Raw genomic sequence first — 20,985 nt, forward strand, 5'->3', positions numbered from 1 at the left:
CGAAATAATAATAATAATAATAATAATAATAATAATAATAATAATAATAATAACAACAACAACAATAACAACAACAACAATAACAACAATAATAAAAATAGTAAAGTATATTCTTTTTTGACGTATTTAAATCTTAATGTGAATATGAAATCATAAACGTATGCATGAAAGCTCGATCATATATTGAACTTCTTCTTTCGGTATTAATTTACTTCCTGGTTAACTAAAGTGGCTTATTTCGACAAAACATGAATGTGGGATTGTACTGCCTCATGGAAGTATTAAGAAATGAAAGTGATGATTTATCTACGTATATGGTAATCAAACGGTGACCAGTATTAATTAGATACGTCATAAAAAAAAACAGGAAAGAAAAATCGGTTAACAAGAAACGCGCTGATTTTTGCTTTTAATTAACAAAAAGACCAAAGGCGGAAGTATAAAGACAAATCTTTTGTTTCACCAGCCAGCGATTTTAGACAATTAAGGAAATATGTCGGATGCCAAATTCAAGATTGGCAAGTTGCTTGGAGAGGGGGCATTTGGGAAGGTATTCCTGATTGAAGACAAGAATGATCCTTCACAAGAGGTACTTCCTATAATAATTATCGTAAAATAGAGTTTGTATTTTCATCAACTTTCGGTTTCGACTACCACAACCATATCGTTAATGCTTACATCGATACTTAAATAACTTCAGTTTACATGTATACGATTGGTTTAAACAGTATTAATTTAAATTAGGCCAATTTAAATTAATTGCGATATTCCGGACCACTGCGCAAATAAGTCAAGTCAGTACTTGTATTCTCTAAAGTTCATGTACAACATGAAAACATCGAGGTGCATATAAAAGTCAATGAAATATAGAGGCTCAAATCAAACCGTTTCCGTGGCCTTGTGGTTAAGGCGTCCGCCTACGGGGCGGGAGGTCGTGGGTTTGATCCCGGGCCGCGTCATACCGAAAGACGTTAAAAGCTATTATAAGTAGCTCCCTTGCCTGGCGCTCGGCATTAAAAGAGTAGTGTTTGGAATAGTGATGTACTCAGTACTGGTTCAACCCAGGAAAGTTGTATCCCAAGAACCATGAGGTCTCTTCGCAAAGAGCTAGGGTATCGCACCCGGATCTCTTGTATCTCACTCTGTTTCTTCAAGTCTACCAATGTCTGGATTTGACTGCGAATTGCTGTCACTTCTATCTCATATGGCATTTTAAACACAATTAAAGTCGTGTTGGCGTCACGGCGGGGTCAAGCTATAATGCAGCCAATTGGTGCGGGCAGACCTTGATAATCTCAAATAAACAAACAGACTCAAATCAGTTATAACATGATAAGATATTGGTGATAACATTAACTTTCATAATCTTTAACATAAACATTTAGATGCGATACTTATAAGAAGTTAAAGAGCATATTCTATACTTATGATATATTCTTGTCATTATAATATTTTAAAACAATGGGAGATTCACTCTTTAGTAAGCAACAAAAAAATAACATCAAGAAAAAAAAACAAGAAGAATACAACAATATTGTGGTATATGTGTTGGAGAATTAACCTACGGATCAATACTAGATATAGCTGGAAATGTAAACAAAAATGATAACATATATTACATCATACCGCGCTTACCTATTTTGTCTGAGAACAACATTTGTAATTTTGCACAGATTTAAGAAATCCTTTTTAGTAGCATTATTAAACAATTGTTCGAGTTTATAACTGTTTGGATGTCTGTAAAAATATGGTCTAATAAATTGTTTTAGTTCATTATCAAAATTAAGGCATTCAAATAAAAAATGAAATCCGTCACCAAGTTTGTTACATGTTTGACAAAGTCTTTCGTTAGTAGATATTGTTCAGTAAAGGATTAATGTACGCCACTGTTCAAGAAATTTCACGTTAATAATTACTTTTTATACTTGAATGGGCAATATCTTATAGTGTTCTTAATCTGTGTCATCATATTATCATGCTCTTCTCATGTATGTAAATAATATGTAACCGTCAGAAGTAAAGGCGATGAACTTGAATGGTTGTGCTAATAAACTATTAAATTGAATTGTTGCAGACCCTAGTTTAACATTTCCATTTGAGTCAATAAAATTGAAGAGGCGTTGGAATAAAGAGGGGGCGGGTGGGGATGACAATCTAGCAATTAATTCACATAAGCCTGACACGTGAGAATTAACAGTATGTCAGAGCAAGTAATACAATGAAGAGATATATAAACGAGTTAGACATACAAACAAAGGTATTTCAGACAGAATTGAGAAGAAAGCGTTACCACTTATTCAAGGTCTTACTACTGTTAGCGATATACGATTTAAAGGGACTGTACACCAGATTGGCACCAAAAAAGTGTGTGTTTTTTCTGTAAAGAATCTCAGGACAATTATCTAATAGAATGTCGTACGCTTTGATATCATAATTGTGAAAAAAGTACCAAATTGTTAAAAAAAAATGTGTCAGAAACCGGGTTCGAACGCGTGTCGCCAAAATTACAGTCCAGTGTCGTATCCACTGATCTACGACGGCTTACTTTAATTGGGTGACATAATTAAGCTATACACCTACCTCGGTAATATAACGTGATAACACCAACTAGCCAATCACGCATAAGGAATGAATTCTACCTGGTAGAGATACCCAGTAATCATTTTTTAATGGAAAAATACGAAATAACTGCTAAACTTGAATAAATTGTAAACTATGTGGTACTTCAGTTAGTAAGTTTCAATGCCTTGTAAACATCGATGCCATGTCTATGTCAGTTTTCGACAATTTTCTTTTCTTTTTTCGCTATTTTATCATACGGAGTACAGCCCCTTTAAGCTGTACAATTATCAACACATGCTGATTAATGCGTCAGTTTCCTGGGTCGCGTTTCCGTTTTTAAATCATGATTCTTTATTATGCTTGTGGATTTTTTGTTGGTAATAAACTAGTTTTGGTTGTCCAGTATAGCGCACTCGCTCCTCACCTATTAGGCGACCCGGGTTCGATCCCCGGCCCGGGCGCGTGTGTGTTTGGTTTGTGGTCACAGGACAAGCGGGTTTCGTCCGGGTACTCCGGTTTCCCCCACACTCTCGCTCGACATCGTACCAACGAGAGTGATTAATATAAGTCGAAATAACTTGTTTCACAGTCGTTGTTTAAATAAGTTTAAACTAAACTAGTTTTGGATTAATATCAGTTTCATGAAGCGTGTGTTTGTTGTAACAGTTTCAAATTAAAAGAAGAACTAGTTTCATTGTTTGTTGTACAAAAAGCGAAATTGTTTTATAACCTATAATCCAGAGGGGGTTCGGTAGTTTAAAAACAGTTTCTTGTTTTTCTAAAACAAACTGGTTTTCATTGAAACTGTTACAATTAATACACATCTTGTGAAACCGAATAAATCCAAAAATAGTTTATTACCAAAAAAAAACGCCCTTATATATCGTTTTCAAGTTCGACAATGAAGCAAACATAATCCTTGTTTGTTGGAAGGGTGCCCAGGGTTGGTATTAATTTGTTTTTACAAGTTTAATTATTCATAATGTCTAGAATCAATACAGTATTTAATCCAATAATTAACCTGTCCTACCTCTATGTTAGCATAAATATGAATCTTTTCTTTATGTCTGTTTAAAATAATCAGTCCACAACAAATAAACATACATGTGAATGTACGATTCCTGATTGGTTTTATTATCGAGAAATATAAACCTATCAGAAAGTAGACTTGTATCGCCTATAAGATAAAGAACCAGAAGAGTATAATTTCTAGCCAGATAGCCCATGCAACGATATTTATGTATGCGGTAACGATAATTTGCCACCCATTAAGCACCAAATATTTCTCATTGGATTAACAAAAAAATCGTAAAAAAATAATCTTTAACGAGCCTGCGTACCGAACGAAATGCCATATTTTGATATTCACCGTATCACGACGTACCGTCCCTCTAGCCCGTACTATAAACTACTATGGGGATAACAATGACCTTATGAATAGCCGGTGATGATTGAGATAATGAACTATTCAATCAAAATCAACATCCAGCATATAATCGGCGTCCAGAAGATTTGTTACTGAATGAATGTAAGCAGTGTCCCACGGTGGTCCAGTTAACCTGTGTACACCCTGTTCTAACGGGAACCTCACCGTCTTATTGACTAGTGTTTCACTGGGCGATGGGATTTATGCAAATCGGAAAGAGAGAGCTTATGGTTCTCTCCGAACTCTTCCGTTATTAAAGTGCATGCATACAAAATTGAGCTACCTCTACGGGATTAGGGAACCATCCAAGCTTTCTTACATATGTATCCCAACAAAGAGTTATTTTCTATTGTTTCAGTACGATATTGAGCTCACAAGTAAAACCCCACTACAACATCATTACAAACAATGTTGACATGATTTTGAAACAAAAATGGGAAAAAATATGTTTTTTGGAAGAACATGTAGCTGAATTTTGAAGAGCGCTGTTAAAGCTATTCATACAGGAGATTTAACCTCCCTCAGCTCCTTCATCAACACACCCTTTCCAAATGGGGCCTCTCTGGTAATACTATACAGTCAAAACCCGCTGGCTCGTTATCGCTTGGCTCGATTTCTTCGTTGGCTCGAACTGGATGAAAAGGACCAATTATAATTAACTTTGGGTAAGCATTATCGATGGCTCGATATACGCGAGGCTCGAAGTATTTTTGCCGGTCCCTGGGATATCGAGGCAATGGGATTCGACTGTAGTTCATTGTCTCCATTTCAGTACGCGATGAAAATTATGCAGATCGGAAAGATGGAACCGGAGGAAGTGACGCTAGCGCTACAGGAGATCAAATTGCTCTCGGATCTCAACCACGAGAACATACTGGCTTACGTTGAAGCCTTCCCGCAAGACGGATGTTTATGCATTGTCACAGAGTTCTGTTCCAACGGGGATCTCTCGGGTAGAACCATTGATCTTTTGTAGCTATGGTTTTAACAGTATCCAGCGCATAAGTTATTTATTTTTTTTAAATTTAATTTAGCGTACATGAATTTCAATTGTGTCACCATTGTATCTTAACGTAGAACATATTTAAAGGTAATTATGTTATACTACGTATAAAGGCAATTACTTATCTTCTAGGTAAGACATAGATTGAGAGCAATGTTTTTCATATTTTTTAAGCATTTCAGTTGTTTGTTTGTGTTTCCGTAGATTATATTGAGAAACAACACGGAACGAAACTAGAAGAGTTGCGGCTCATTGAATGGTTCAAACAACTCACTAGTGCTATTGAGGTAAACCAATCCCGACGTAATTCTGTCATCCATCTCTTAGGTGTATCCATAAAGTATGTGGACAGTATATTTTATAGCAATTTTGTTTCAAATGATTTTACTATTGTTACAAATGATAGCAAGGGAAAACCAGTATTTGACTATTAAGAAGGTGTAGCCAGAGGCTCAACGGAGGTTGTACCCACTCCCCCCACCGAAAATAGGCTCCAAACGTAGGTCACAGATTAATTGTTGTTGTTTTTTTTTGTCTAAATGATTCATTCGGTTTTATATGCAAATGTTACAAGCATATTGACATAACTTTCTCATGCACTTGTTTAGGAGGAAGTGTGTGGTCGAAGTGAAGGGAGAGGGGTTGGTCGACAATAGGGGTGAGGAGGTGGTCGACGTTAAGGGAGAGGGAATGGTTGACGTAAGTTCAGAGGGGATTGTTGACGTTAGTTTAGGGCGGTGGTTGACGTTAGAGGTCAGAGGATTGTTGACGTTAGTTTAGAGGGGGTGGTTGACGTTAGTGCAGAGGAGGTGGTTGACGTTAGTTCAGACGGGGTGGTTGAGGTGGTTGACTTAAGTTTAGAGGAGGTGGTTGACGTTAGTTTAGAGTGGGTGGTTGACGTTAGTTCAGAGGAGGTGGTTGACGTTAGTTCAGAGGGGGTGGTTGACGTAAGTTCAGAGGGGGTGGTTGACGTTAATTTAGAGGGGGTGGTTGACGTTAGTTCAGAGGAGGTGGTTGACTTAAGTTTAGAGGAGGTGGTTGACGTTAGTGTAGAGGAGGTGGTTGACGTTAGTTCAGAGGGGGTTGTTGACGTTAGTTCAGAGGAGGTGGTTGACTTAAGTTCAGAGAGTGTGGTTAACGTTAGTTTAGAGGGTGTTGTAGATGTTGGAGGAGACGGTGTAGTTGACGTTTATTAATTGAGAGGGTGTAGTTGACGTTAGTTCAGAGGAGGTGGTTGACGGAACTTTCCCATGCACTTGTTTAGGAGGAAGTGTGTGGTCGAAGTGAAGGGAGAGGTGTTGGTCGACAATAGGGATGAGGAGGTGGTCGACGTTAAGGGAGAGGGAATGGTTGACGTAAGTTCAGAGGGGATTGTTGACGTTAGTTTAGGGCGGTGGTTGACGTTAGAGGTCAGAGGATTGTTGACGTTAGTTTAGAGGGGGTGGTTGACGTTAGTTCAGAGGAGGTGGTTGACGTTAGTTCAGAGGGACGTGGTTGAGGTGGTTGACTTAAGTTTAGAGGAGGTGGTTGACGTTAGTTTAGAGGGGGTGGTTGACGTTAGTTCAGAGGGGTGATTGACGTTAGTTCAGAGGAGGTGGTTGACGTTAGTTCAGAGGGGCAGGTTGACGTAAGTTCAGAGGGGGTGGTTGACGTTAGTTTAGAGGGGGTGGTTGACGTTAGTTCAGAGGAGGTGGTTGACTTAAGTTTAAAGGAGGTGGTTGACGTTAGTGTAGAGGAGGTGGTTGACGTTAGTTCAGAGGGGGTTGTTGACGTTAGTTCAGAGGAGGTGGTTCAGAGAGTGTGGTTGACATTAGTTTAGAGGGTGTTGTAGATGTTGGAGGAGAGGGTGTAGTTGACGTTTATTAATTGAGAGGGTGTAGTTGACGTTAGTTCAGAGGAGGTGGTTGACGTTAGTTCAGAGGGGGTGGTTGACGTTAGTTCAGAGGAGGTGGTTGACTTAAGTTTAGAGGAGGTGGTTGACGTTAGTTTAGAGGGGGTGGTTGACGTTAGTTCAGAGGGGGTGGTTGAAGTAAGTTCAGAGGCGGTGGTTGACTTAAGTTCAGAGAGTGTGGTTAGCGTTAGTTTAGAGGTTGTTGTTGATGTTGGAGGAGAGGGTGTAGTTGACGTTAATTAATTGAGAGGGTGTAGTTGACGTTAGTTCAGAGGGTGTAGTTGACGTTATTTTGAAGTAGATGGTCGACGTAAGTTCAGAGGGTGTGGAAAACGTTAGTTCATAGGTTGTTGTTGACGTTAGAGGAGTGAGGTGGTAAACGTTAGGGGAGAGGCGTTGGTCGACGTTAGGGGCGAGGCGGTGGTCGTCTATAGGGGTGAGTCGTGGTCAACGTTGATTAAGAGGGGTCGTTTGACGTTAGTTCAGAGGGGTTGTTTAACGTTAGTTCAGAGGGGTTGTTCAACGTTAGAAGAGAGGGGGTGGTCGACGATTGTTCTTAGGGGGTGGTCAAGGTTTGGGCAAGGGGATGATCGACGTAAGGGAAGATGGGGTGGTCGACGTTAGGGGAGAGGGATGGTCGACGTTAGAGGTAAGGGGGGTGGTCGACGTTGGGGCCGAGGGATGGTCGACGTTAGGGTTGAGGGATGGTGAACGTTAGGGGTGAAGGGGTGGTCGACGTAAGGGTTGAGGGGGTGGTCGACGTTAGGGATAAGGGATGGTCGACGTTGCGGGTAAGGGGATGGTCGACGTTAGGGGTGAGGGGGTGATCGACGTTTGGGGAGAGGGATGGTCGACGTAAGGGGAGAGGGATGGTCGACGTTAGCGGAGAAGGATGGTCGACGTTAGGGGCGAGGGGATGGTTGACGTTAGGGGAGAGGGGGTGGTCGACGTTTGTTTTGAGGGGGTGGTCAAGGTTAGGACAAGGGGATGATCGACGTTAGGGAAGATTGGGTGGTTGACGCTAGGGAAGAGGGATGGTCGACGTTAGCGAAGAGGGATGGTCCACGTTAGGGAAGATGGGGTGGTCAACGTTAGGGGAGAGGGATGGTCGACGTTAGCGGAGAGGAATGGTCGACGTTAGGGGAGAGGGATGGTCGACGTTAGTGGAGAGGGATGGTCGACATTAGGGAAGATGGGGTGGTCGAAGTTAGGGGAGAGGGATGGTCGACGTAAGCGGAGAGGGATGGTCGACGTTAGTAGAGAGGGATGGTGGACGTTAGGTGAGAGGGATGGTCGACGTTAGGGGAGAGGGATGGTCGACGTTAGTGGAGAGGGATGGTCGACGTAAGGGTTGAGGGATGGTCGACGTTAGGGGTGAGGGGTGGTCCACGTTAGCAAAGAAGGATGGGCGACATTAGGGGTGAGTGGATTGTCGACGTTAGTGATAAGGGGATGGTCGACACTAGGGGAGAGGGATGGTCGACGTAGGGGTTGAGTGATGGTCGACGTTAGGAGAGAGGGATGATCGACGTTAGGGGATATGGGGTGATCAACGCTAGGGGAGAGGGATGGTCGGCTTTAGGGATGCGGGGTTGGTCGACGTTAGGGGTGAGGGGGTGGTCGTCGCTAGGGGAGAGGGATGGTCGACGTTAGGGGTGAAGGGTTGGTCGACGTTAGGTGAAAGGGTTGGTCGACGTTAGGAGTGAGGGGGTGGTCGACGTTACTGCAGAGGTGGTGATTAACGTTAGTTTAGAGGGGTTGTTGACCTTTATGGAAAGGGTATGGTTGACGTTAGTTCAGAGGGGTTGTCGACGTTAGATGAAAGGGGGTGATCGACGTTAGGCGAGATGATGTTGTTAACGTTTATTGAGAGGGGTTGGGCGACGTTAAGAGAGAGGGGCAGGTCGAAGCAGTGTGCGCTAGTTAACACTGATATGACCTTTGAATCAACTTTCATTTCTAAGGACGAAAAAATATGGCTTGTTGATAAACTTCTGTTTTCCTCTGTTCAATATGAAAACAATGTTTCATCATCTCATTTTTTATTTATTACTATTGCAGTACATGCACAGTAAGAACATCATACATCGAGATTTGAAGGTGGCCAATGTATTTCTCGACAAGAACATGAACTGTAAACTGGGAGACTTTGGCGTCGCAAGGTACATGTTTACACATGTAATTAAAGTTAACCATCTCTGTTTAGCGCCCGATATGTTTTTTGTCTTTTGCAAATGCGTACTTTCGGGCCCCCATTTTACACAGAGGCATCATTTTATCAAGAACGCATCGAACGATCGCTTTTTCTTATCACTGTATCTTGAAATAGTAACTATATTTATTTCGTTTCTAGTTACTTGATCGGCCAGTTAAGACAATATTTATTTTTATTTAGGCAATAAAACATAATATTTATTGTGATGTTAACGTAATAATTAAAGTGAGTCTCTTATTCAAAATAATTACATAAACACATGTATAACAAACATCAACTTTGACTATTACACCTTTAACTACTAACTAAATAATGCATTTATGGAAAATATTCATTACTAATAACATGATTGTAAGCGTGTATTTAGTAGCTTAATACGCAAAAGCATTAAATGACTGGTGAGCGCTAAAAGATTTACTGTGATCTATTATCATCTGGTAAGGTAAAAATACCATGTTTTCTGCACCTTTCTTTTAAATTTAACTCGAAATCCTTTATAGAAACGATTGATTTCGACATTTATTCATCCTTTTTTGTATATTAAAACAAATGGATTTATTGTGATAAATTAACTTATTTGGGAGTAAGAGTGCATCTTTAAAGCCCGATTAAGGTATGGGTTTGGTGTTTTGTCGCAGATGCATGACTTCGGGGCCCCATTTAATACAGTAGAACCATTTTATCAAAGAACGCATAGAACGATCGCCTTTTTGGAACTGCATCTTTTAATAGTAATTATATTTTTGATGTTTCTAGTTAATTTATCGGCCAGTTAAGACAATATCTATTTTGATTTAGGCAGTAAAATATAATATTTATTGTGTGATATTAACATCATAATTAACGAATATCGATTGATATAACTATAGTTTGCCGTAGGATTGTTGATAATAGAACTTATGCAATTGAATTACTTTACAATACAATTAAAGTGTTTTTGTTTTGTTTTTAAGAACTAGTTTAAATGGGGAGCGAACCCATTAAGATTAAAAAAAAAATGACAACATAACCGCTCGCCTACAAGAACTCGAACATATGCTGAGGGAGTATTTAAACTTTAGACCTTTTGTTGAAAAGCGTTGAGTCCCTTTAAAGGTCCCAATAAAAAAATCTTAATTTTGCGAAATCATTATAAAATATTCAATGTTTAGTTGGTGATTATCGAGTAGCCATGACTATGTTAAATATGTTTGTTGATATAATTGACATAACCAAAAAATGATTAATTTCAAACTACAAACGCATCATTTTAATATGGTTGAAAATATCATTATGCTCGATCATATCTCTTGTTTACGCCTGCGAAAATGTGTCTAATCGCTATGAAGAGCGTAGTTTGTGTATTGTCGATTTTAAAATATGTATTCCATGTGTCAAGTGCCATGAAATATCGTAAATAGATGAATGCATTTGGAACACCTCGGCCATTTTCCAACGAAAAAGCGTCGGATGTATGCCGGTACATCAGTAGATGTAGTTCGTAAAATCTTGAATATTAGTATAAATTAATTGTAGTGTTTTAACGTGTATTTTGCATTACACAATTTTCAATTGATTGCCAGTAAAGTGTATTAAAAATAAGAGTATAGTCATTAAGTATATCTGCTTAATTAATGTTAATATGCGATCTACTTGCAGCGTAGTTAAATGTAAAGATTTCTGATATTGTAAACCGTCCATATACATCCAATGTTGTTTTCGATGGAAAATGGCCGAGGTGTTCCGAATGTAACGTTTGTATTCAGCGTTTATAATTAACGAACTAAATCGAACCAAACTTCTTTATACACACATAAACGGCAGCATGGTCTTACAAGACAACAGTGCAATACATTTGAAACTTATCAGGGAAATTTGATTTGAATACTGGTCTAAACCAAATGAGCTTAATAACATGTTTGACAGTTTTCTGATTGTTTAATTTAGGATACTGGAGTCACCCGCCGCAATGGCTCAGACACAAGTGGGCACCTACCATTACATGAGCCCCGAGATATTCATGGGAATCAGATACAATTCCAAGGTAAATCCCACTGGCACCGGATTTTCAAACTCGAATTATTTTAATTTTTTTTAAATCTAAAGAACATCTTAAAATTCTATACTTAAATTTACCAAAAAATGTGTAAAAATATTGATTCTTTGTACTTTGTTCTGTCAAAACATTCTCACGTTAAATAAATAAAAAGCATATTTATGAAAAAAATACTTTTTCTATATTTTTTGAACATTTTTGCATTATAATTTTAAGTTTGAAATTACAAGATTTTTTTGATTTTTTTTTTAAATATTAGTTTGAAAATCAGGTACCAGTGGGTTAATCCGTTATTCGTAAGCATCATAATTATTGCGTGATATTCCGCCACATGGGCTTTGATGATCTGTTCTGTTCTGTAATGTTATATTGCAGCAGACAGCCATCACAAGTTGATTTAGAGTTCCCGACCTCAACAATGTTCTAAATATTTATTCAGTGGCCTGTTGATTTAAATGCCAGTTGTATTCAAATTATTTGTAACCCACTAAATATACATCTTATTTCATCTTATTTCGTTTATCATTAAAAGTATTTTTAAGCAAGACATTTATAGTATATTCATTTTAAATAAACTATGCACACTTTTCGTAGAAACTTATCACATTACAATGTCGATAAAACAAATAACCGGAAGTGACGTTGTAGCAATTGCTTTCAGACTGACATTTGGTCCCTAGCGGTTCTTATCTACGAATTGGCCACGCTGGAGAAGCCGTTTGATGCCCTCTTCCTTCCTATGCTAATTTTCAAGGTCACACGCGGTGAGGTATGGAAATGTCGATGGTAAAGTAAACCGAAGGCTGTATGATAGTAATGCACCAGTCAATTGTAACCACGCTCTCCCCCAGGTCCGGGGGTATACCAGGGATAACGGGTGAAATGGGCCGTGTTTTTACCTTCCAGGTGGCCTGCGGAGTGCCGCGTAAATGCAGTGTTTTTGTTTTTGCGCCGAAGATAGCGGAGAGCGGGCCTGACCTAGGATATCCCCGGGGATTTTAACAGTAGTTTGTTCCCGCATGGCGGAGACTTCTCCTGGAATAGGCTGGATCGAAAGTCAAAGTCCCCGCGCTATAGCCCGGACCTGGGGGGGGGGGGGCGTGGTTAAAATTGGCTGGTGCATAACTGCACCTCTATGCAAGTAAATAGATTAAACACACTAAGCGTGAGTTCTGTTTTATTTAGATGACGAGGATGGTGTGTCAAGTGACTTCTTTGTACCATATTGTCAATGGCAGCGTTTAATTGTTCGGAACACCTCGACCATTTTCCATTCAAAACAACTTCGGATCATGTTTATGTAGGGTTCACAATGCCAGAAATCATAACATTTAACTATGCTGCAAGTAGATCGCGTAGTAATTTCAATTTAGCAGTTAAACTTTATGAATTTACTTTTGGGAGTCATAATGATTTATGCAATAATTCACTTCAATGGCACTTCAAATGCAGTTAATTAAGTAATACACAATACTCGTGAAAACGTTACAACTGATTTATATATTATAATTTTACGAACTACTTTTACTGATGTACAGGCATACATCCGAGGTTGTTTTCGATGAAAAATGGCCGAGGTGTTCCGAATGAGCGTTAAATAAGTACATTTGTAGCATGCAAATACTTATTGCCTACAGGCTACTGTTCTGTGAGGGAACGAACACAAGAGTAGCCAAGGCCATAAACTCATGGAGTATAATAGTCTATGCAAAAATCATTAAATTATGTCATAAGTATTTATTATGTTTTCTTTTGGTGCATTCTTAGCATAAAACTGGATGCCACAGTAGTGTCGTAATCATTAATAACAATCGATTTCTCAAACAGTGTTACCAAATCCCTTTATAAATATTTTAAAAGATATTCTATGATACTTTTAAAAATGGGCCACACTGTACTCACAGAGTGGTATGTGACGCTTGGGGTATGGCTCTCCAAGAGGGAATGGTACTTGACGTGCTCCGAAGGAGTGGTGTGGTTTCAAGTTGAACTATTTCATATAATCTTGAGCAGTATAGTTATGAGATTGTAATTTTGTGTCTTCCTACTTTTTCGGTTCTTGGTAGGGAGGGACACCAGGTATTTTATTTTGATTTTTCTAAATCAATGCCTTAGATTTTAGGCTTTAATACTATTTCTTTTTTATTTTCACACAATTGCATTTTATTTGTTTTATGTCGCATATACCTGCCTTAAGTTTATTTTGTGTGTTTTATGAAATTGTTTTGATGTTGATTTTATATTGGTACTAGTATACATTACTGTGTACAACGTCATTGAGTATATTTATAAAATAAGGCGTTTAATCAAATAAACAAGTTTCCTGTCATGTGTATTTGACTTTATTTGTAGTATTTTAAATTTGACCATTTATCGACACTTCATAAATTAACACAAGCATTAACGTTTTCAAGTTTTTACTCGTCAGATATTCCCTACACTAGGTATATGCATGAAATGCTTTGGACAACATTTTTACATAAAGTCTGATTTTTTATCATGCTCATTTTATTATGTATTTGTGAAATGAGTGATGTTTAATAACCTTGATACTTTAAATGTAACTACATGTACTTAAATCTTTCTTATTGATAATTCATGTTTTCCATCGTGATTTTGCATTCTCTCGCTTCCCTCTTCCAGAAACCGGAAATGCCCAAAGGATATCGGAAGGAGTTCTGTGCTTTGTTGTCACGGATGATGGAGAAAGACCCAAACGACAGACCATCGGCAGCGGAGATGATGAAAGATGTGTTATTCCAGGATGCCAGCAAACCAGATCCCATGGTATAATTTGGCATAAATGGGTTAAAGGCCTAGTTTAAGCCTTCTATAAGTGACCCCTCCCCCCCCCCAAAAAAAAAGAAGAAAAAAAAGGCAAAAAACAACTGTGTAAAGTACACAACCTCTGTTTATTGATCTTAATATACTCGTCTTGATCTCTCTTATCAGATCTCCAATCTGAGTATCCTGTAGTGTAATTTGGAAGTTTTATTATAGAAATGGACCCTAAATGGCCCTGAGCCAATAAACGAATACACAGGAAATAGGCATGAAAATAGTCATTTTTTTCTTTAAAAAACCCCAATATTTGTCAAAAACTGTCTTTTTTTAAACAATCTTCAAAGGTGATTTCATTTACCATTCTCTTCCTCTGCTCAATTATTTTTCACACGATTGTTGTCAACATAATAACAATTATAATCAAAAGATAACCAACCCAATTCTTTGAATAAAGGACCAGACGGAGTAAGAAGAGGTTTTAAAAATTATTTTGGCAGTTTTTTTTCTGAATTGTGGATATTTTAATGGTGTGTGATTGGCTCTATATTGCACAGCAAAAGTATATCGTAGATGAAATATAAGCGGTGTAAATAAAGGTTTTTCATGTCGTAGTTTTAAAAATTAACTAATTATTTTGAGAAGTGCAATTTGAGAGTTGATTATACAACATACTTTGTAAAATCAATCGTTAACATCGAAAACCATAGAGGCTAGAGACTTTTTAAAGGCCTAGTTTAAAGAATGTTGGTATGATAACCCACTGCCGTGTATCTCCTGCTAATTGCACTGCTGTCACAGTAGAGGCAAACTTTCTGTGTAATTGTTCGTTGGCTCTAGGCCTAGACCTCTTAGGGTCCATTTCTATAATAAAACCTCTAAAACTGCACATTAAGATTCTCAGATCGGAGATCTGATAAGAGGGCACAAGGCAATAACATTAAGATCAATCAATACACAGAGGTTGTGTACTGTATATATATTGGGGAAGGGGTGGGGGCACTTATCAAAGGCTTAAACTATGCCTTTAAACTTAAAAGCTCTGTATTATTAATTACCAACAAAAGTGTAGATGCTATCTAATATAATATAATGTCCTGTTTTTTAAATATAAGGCAACCAATCATCGCACAAAGACTTTGTTAACTTCCTGTTGCAGCCAAACCTCCGCTCACAGGGAGATTACGGCAGTAAAGACTACGAGGCAGGTGGTCTTAACCTGAACAACTTCCTGCGGACCATTGGAGACATGTCCGTTGCCGGAAGAAAGAGACCTCAAGCGCAGCCTAAACCTCCCTTGAAGCCCAAACCACGAGGTATCGTCAGTTATAAATGTACTGCATTGATACCCTGTACAATTGTAGGAAAGCTTTTGCCGTATTGGGGGCATCTATTCATGCAGTACCTAATACGTCTCTTAAATTTCCCAACTTACTTAAACCTCAAGGTTAGAGTGCGCTTCGTGACTTTTCAAGATCACATCGACGGATACGTGTTTTAACACCGAGCTCGACGCGATACAGGTCACCAAAAAAGCGTCCTATCATAATATCCACTATGTCAAAGCCACTTATCTAGTATTTTTTCACACATGCAGCGTTAAAATGTTCAAAAAAGGTTCTCAAAACTGTTCACATCAATTGAATACATATATAGCCAAGGTGATAGCATTACAAAGATAAATAGATAAATTTAGATAAATATCACGTGGTCAACTAACCTAATTTACACGGCACCCTGTTATTTGATCGATATGTGTACAAGTGACATGATAAGTATGTATACATTGAACCATAGAGCATAAGTGCATGAACGCACACAGATAGGATTCAATTAGTATTGATTATGAAACGACAATGTCGCTCTTATTTCCATATTTTACCTGCCGTCTACCATAGGTTCTATACCAATTACCTAAATAGAGGTATGTGTACATGAACGTGTGGGCTTCATTTTATATAATTCGTTATTATGTACAGGTTTAGAATGACATGTACGGTAGCACGAGGAAAATTATTTATCTAGGCTACAAATACATGTTTAAAATGAAATTTCGCAGACGACTTTTAAACTCAGCTGCAACATGCATATGTAAATGTAACTACACGTAAAGGTGCATGTTAATGCAGTATTTCGCAACCTCTATACTGACTGTGTTTTAGGCTTGAGCTTATGGTCAAGACTTGTAGTGTAGTAGACCACAAAATTACACTGAGTCCATGTGGAGTTGAAAATCATACTCGAATGCGCCAGATTTAAATCAAAACAAGGTTGAGAAACAAACCTGGAATAAAGTTTGATTTACAAAGTAATGTTTATTCGAAGGGAATAATGTGTAATAGTTTGGGCATGTAAACAGTAAACACACTTATAAAACACGGATATGTAAGAGAAAAGCTACAAATAGGAAAACTAGCAATTCTGGGTTTGATCACATTGTAACTATATTGCATAACAAATATATAAATAAGATACTACAGGGGAGGGAACTCAGATATACAGTACATAATTAATTCTGTGTAGTTTTATCCCTTCTGCACTGCTATAAGTGCCATGCTTTTATTCATATGAATTATTTTGAAATCAAATAAAAGGAATCATCGCTCAAGCCATTCAGCACTATCAGTGCGTTGGTTTTTGAATGACACGAACTATGCAACTGTCTTGAAGCCACACTGTATGTTTGGGCAAGACTTTTTTAAATTACGAATAGAGAAATACATTACTGGTTGCATTAGGTCTCATAAACACTCCTTATTTACCCCTTGATAAAAACAACAACATACATATGCACCTTGTTCCAAGTATGTTAATCTAGCTTACATGTTATAAACATTAAAAATACAATGTTGACAACCTTCGCTGCAATGTTGACATGATTTGCCGTTTGTATTATTTACATTTATTAGCTGCACGAGAGCCTATGAAGTTACCGTAGTGTTGTCGATATGGTCCCGACAGCCGGCGCAACATTGTCTTATTTTTTATATATTCAACATTTTATTACATCGATACTGCATCCATTGGGCCTGACGACAAAACGCACACACCCAATATAACACAGAGTAAACATCAACATCAATCACATGGCATGCCCTTCCTATTATCTAACATTCTTTTGTCAAAAAAGGAAACAGCATCACTATCTCATCATATGTTTGCATGTTTTGTTTCTAGTTGCGAAGCCTAGAGACAAAGCGGAACCGGAAGAAGAGCTGACAGGGGATCCGGTGATGGACCTTGTCACGAGGACACTTTCTAGCATGGTATCATTTTAACTATTTTTTCATAGAATAAGTATGTAATATACTTCAGTCATCTACGCGTAAAGACCTCCAATATTAAAACATCCGTTTCAAATTCATTGCCTGTACAAATTTTGTAAACCGTGACTATGAGCATTATCATATTTTCTTTTTAATATTTCAGGGCCATAATACGTTGAAACCAGGTGAGTTGTGTTCATCTTGTTTAAACAGTCGAAGTTTTACATTATTTTAAGGCTTTTAAGATGTCGTATTCTCTGTAACTATTAATATTTAAGACATTTGGATCTTTAATGTTTTTCTAAACAAGTTTTTGAACTGTAATAGAAATAAAACCAATAAAAAAGGATATCTGTTTCACATTTTACAGCCGGCAAAAACCAGATGCAGCATCATGTAGAAATGCTGAGGATGTAAGATTAATTCTTAAATATCAACAATAAATTCGAACTAGTTTTGAATTATATACATATTTTCGTACTTTGAAAGTCACAAACTACAAATATGTAAATTACAAACTCATGTGAGCAAATTCGACTATAGAAATGTCGCTATGATAGTTACATTTCATTTTTTATCGGCATATTGGTTTTGAGCAATACATTACCAATTGATTTTAACAGGTATATTCTGCGTGTGTTGGACAATGACAGAGCTCTTTTTGACCGAGCCGTGTCTGAACTGGACAGCGTTGCTGATAAAGATGACCTGGAGGTTGTATTATTTGTTTTTAACTCGTATTTGAATATAAAGGATATTTGTTGAATGTCGGTTTGAGATGAAAAAATCTGTTTTTGTTATGCTTCAATGAAATTAGGTTGACTTAATTGGCGTTCATTGGAAGATCGCATGGAAAACATAACAACGTGACGCCATTTTGGTCACGTCATTTCAAATAATTGTAACCCACCATGATCATAATAATAATAATAATAATAATAATAATAATAATAGTAATTCTAATAATAATTATTATTATTTATATTATTATTATTAATAATAATAATAATAATAATAATAATAATAATAATAAAAAAAGCAGCTTTATTTACCGAATGTATCACATTTCTAATTTTCAATATGGCCTTCAAAGTAAAGAAGCACACTACAAAAATGAGTTTTTCACTTATAAGCAAGACGGGAATATGAGTTCGTCACGTTACAACATAACATAAGGTTTATTTTTCGATGTAAGCATAAGCAGCTTTCAAACATGCATGACAATAGAATGTATAACAATATAACGATCATAGCATACAGAATGGTAAACCGCAATTGTCGCGGGAGTGCGTAAATACATAGCTATACAATATATATCACACAGGAATGTTGATTAAACATTTCTCACTTTATTTGCTTTTATCACATACATAGCTAATTTATGTAATAATTCTTTTTTTGTCGTATTTAAGAGGTTTACAAATTTAAATATACTTGGTCTTCCCGAATAAAACTTTGGTGTATAATGTTCCCGTAAATCCCTATAAGGCCAACAAAAAATTGTTTGTTTAGAGTAACCTTCCCAAAAATTTTAGGTAGGGTTGGTAGGGATTTTTTTTTTTTTTTCAAAATTTGTCGTAAGTTCAGAGTGTTTCCTTGCACATGGCAGTCTTTCCTACATTACTGCCATTGCCTGACTTTGTTTTATCATATAAACAATAATTCTGATCGTCCAATTCGCATTTATCCGCACTTCGTAACCCTCTATTCGCTAACGAATATTTTTTTGCTCAGAAACGGAAAAAAATAGTAAGGGTCGGCGCATTTTTATAGGTAGGGTCGGGTTACCCGAAACAGACATATTTTTTTAGGCCTAAGCAAGAGCAGTGAACATCTGAATATCTGAATATAACAGCAGTGAAATAAAAAGATCTTTGAACAAAAAGCATAAAAGCAAGTATTTTTTATACAATCGTTGGCCTTATAATGGTTAAGAGCTAGGTAAGCTCGTTTACTGTAATTCGGAAAAGACTTATAATCATACTAGGGTTACATAGATGCAGTTTTAAGATGAATTCCTCAAAATGCACTATAATGATCTATAACTACACTCTTAGTTATGGAAACATGTGGCTATAGTATTAACACTCCTATTTTGCCGACAAAGATGAACGTATCTTCTTTAAATTGCATTCATATTCACATGAACGCAAAACGTTCGAAATTCCTCTGATCTTAATTTAAAAAAACTCTTTTGTATGGTCAAATGACGCTTTTGTGGCATAATGAATGTGACGTCGGTGAAACAAGTGACGGTATTGACCATGCAGAGATAAAAACAGACGAATTTATACTACGTAAAATTTCTTGAAACTGTATATTTTAGTTTTGTAGTTGGATTATCGAATAGATTTTTGCAAATAATGGTTGTAAATATGAGCGATAAATATTTCAGAATTGTGGTTCATTTGTGTGAAAACATTTTGACATTGCATCGAAAATTATAAAGTTCGCAGTACTAAAACATTCAATCCTTAAGTAACGTCAAAAATTCAAATGTATGTTTGGTTTAAACATTTTATTTTTGAAAGAAACTTACAAACTTTGCAAGGTCAAATATCCAATATCAAAATATAGGATTGGACTGGAAGATGGTAAAAATCTTATGAAAGTCCTTTCCCAAAGTAGTGTATGTTTAAACTGCAACACGCATGTTCATTATTCTTCTGTAACGTTTTTCAGGAAAAGCTGATCAGAATCCTCGGTCACGAGCGGTACGGCTTGTGTGGTGTTCAACTGCTTCATTACAAGAACTTTACGTACAATATTCGAACGTGAAGTAAAATAACACTGCCCTTAATACTGGCATCAGTTGTGTACATGACTACCGTGAACACTCTAAGCGACGACATTTTTGCAATGTGGCAAATGATCCTTTTTATGTTCTGTGTTTTTTTGTATTATAATTTATTATACTGCTTAAGTCTTCTCATTCATATGCATGCGATCATATGTGACGTGCATTTTTTCATAGCTTCTATGACAACGTACTAGTTTTGCTAATTATGTGGCGTTTTGGAATAGGACCGTTTGAACAATTCGTGGCCCCATCCCTTAACATGGCCCTTTTTATTATGATCGTGAACAATGCTACATTGTACTTTTTTCTGTTCCACCTTTTTTGTATTGGGTGTTGTCCTTATAATAAATTGTTTAAGTATATATTCATACCATACAACGTATTAATTAAAATGAACTGCCTTTATGAAGAACCGCTTCAGTGTGCAAAACAAAGTACACGACAGGCGTCTGCTTATATATTCTTTGATGATTAAAAATACGTAAAAACATCGTTATTTTTATATACATGTAAAACTATTTTGTTATTCGGTTAGTGCAGTGGTTAGCTCGTTTCTCACCATGACGACCCATGTTCGAATCTCGGCCTGGGCGCCTGTGAGTTTGGTTGTCGATTCAAAGCTGGACAGTCGGGTTTCCCCCGGTTTCTCAGGGTTTTCCCACAACGCAATACCAAACTCTCGCACTTAATCGTGCAAACGATAGTGACTTAGCATATAAGTTGATATATTTACATTCACCTAGTCATGTGTATAGCTAAAGCTTTACGTTTATATTGTATCACAATATCGCAAGGAAATATGACGTCATTATTTATTTCAATAATGCGTTCCTGTTGGATTAGTGCGACGGCATTAAACCAATGATATACGACGTTGCAAATATCAGCTATTCATTCATGCAAACGTATTTCGTCGGTTTCATTTCTAGAAGAACAAATACTAACGCGATTCACGGAACTTGCTCGCGTGCCCTACTGCGTTCATACAGAATAAACTTAAGAAAAA

The 20,985-nt window shown here is 37.3% G+C and overlaps 1 protein-coding gene across 1 annotated transcript; it reads left to right on the forward strand.

The window, feature by feature from the left end:
- The first annotated feature begins 217 nt into the window (after nt 1-217).
- LOC128242063 (serine/threonine-protein kinase Nek4-like) lies at nt 218-20,470 on the forward strand. Its single transcript, XM_052959097.1, has 13 exons — nt 218-589; nt 4,761-4,941; nt 5,196-5,278; nt 8,944-9,044; nt 11,024-11,120; nt 11,794-11,901; nt 13,776-13,919; nt 15,073-15,229; nt 17,091-17,179; nt 17,343-17,364; nt 17,550-17,592; nt 17,803-17,893; nt 19,862-20,470. The coding sequence occupies exons 1-13, from the start codon at nt 494-496 to the stop codon at nt 19,955-19,957; spliced, it is 1,308 nt and encodes a 435-aa protein (XP_052815057.1). The 5' UTR covers nt 218-493; the 3' UTR covers nt 19,958-20,470.
- The last annotated feature ends 515 nt before the right edge of the window (nt 20,471-20,985 follow it).

The sequence above is a fragment of the Mya arenaria genome, chromosome 8 (assembly GCF_026914265.1).
Source record: "Mya arenaria isolate MELC-2E11 chromosome 8, ASM2691426v1".
In the NCBI taxonomy this organism is placed as follows: domain Eukaryota; kingdom Metazoa; phylum Mollusca; class Bivalvia; order Myida; family Myidae; genus Mya; species Mya arenaria.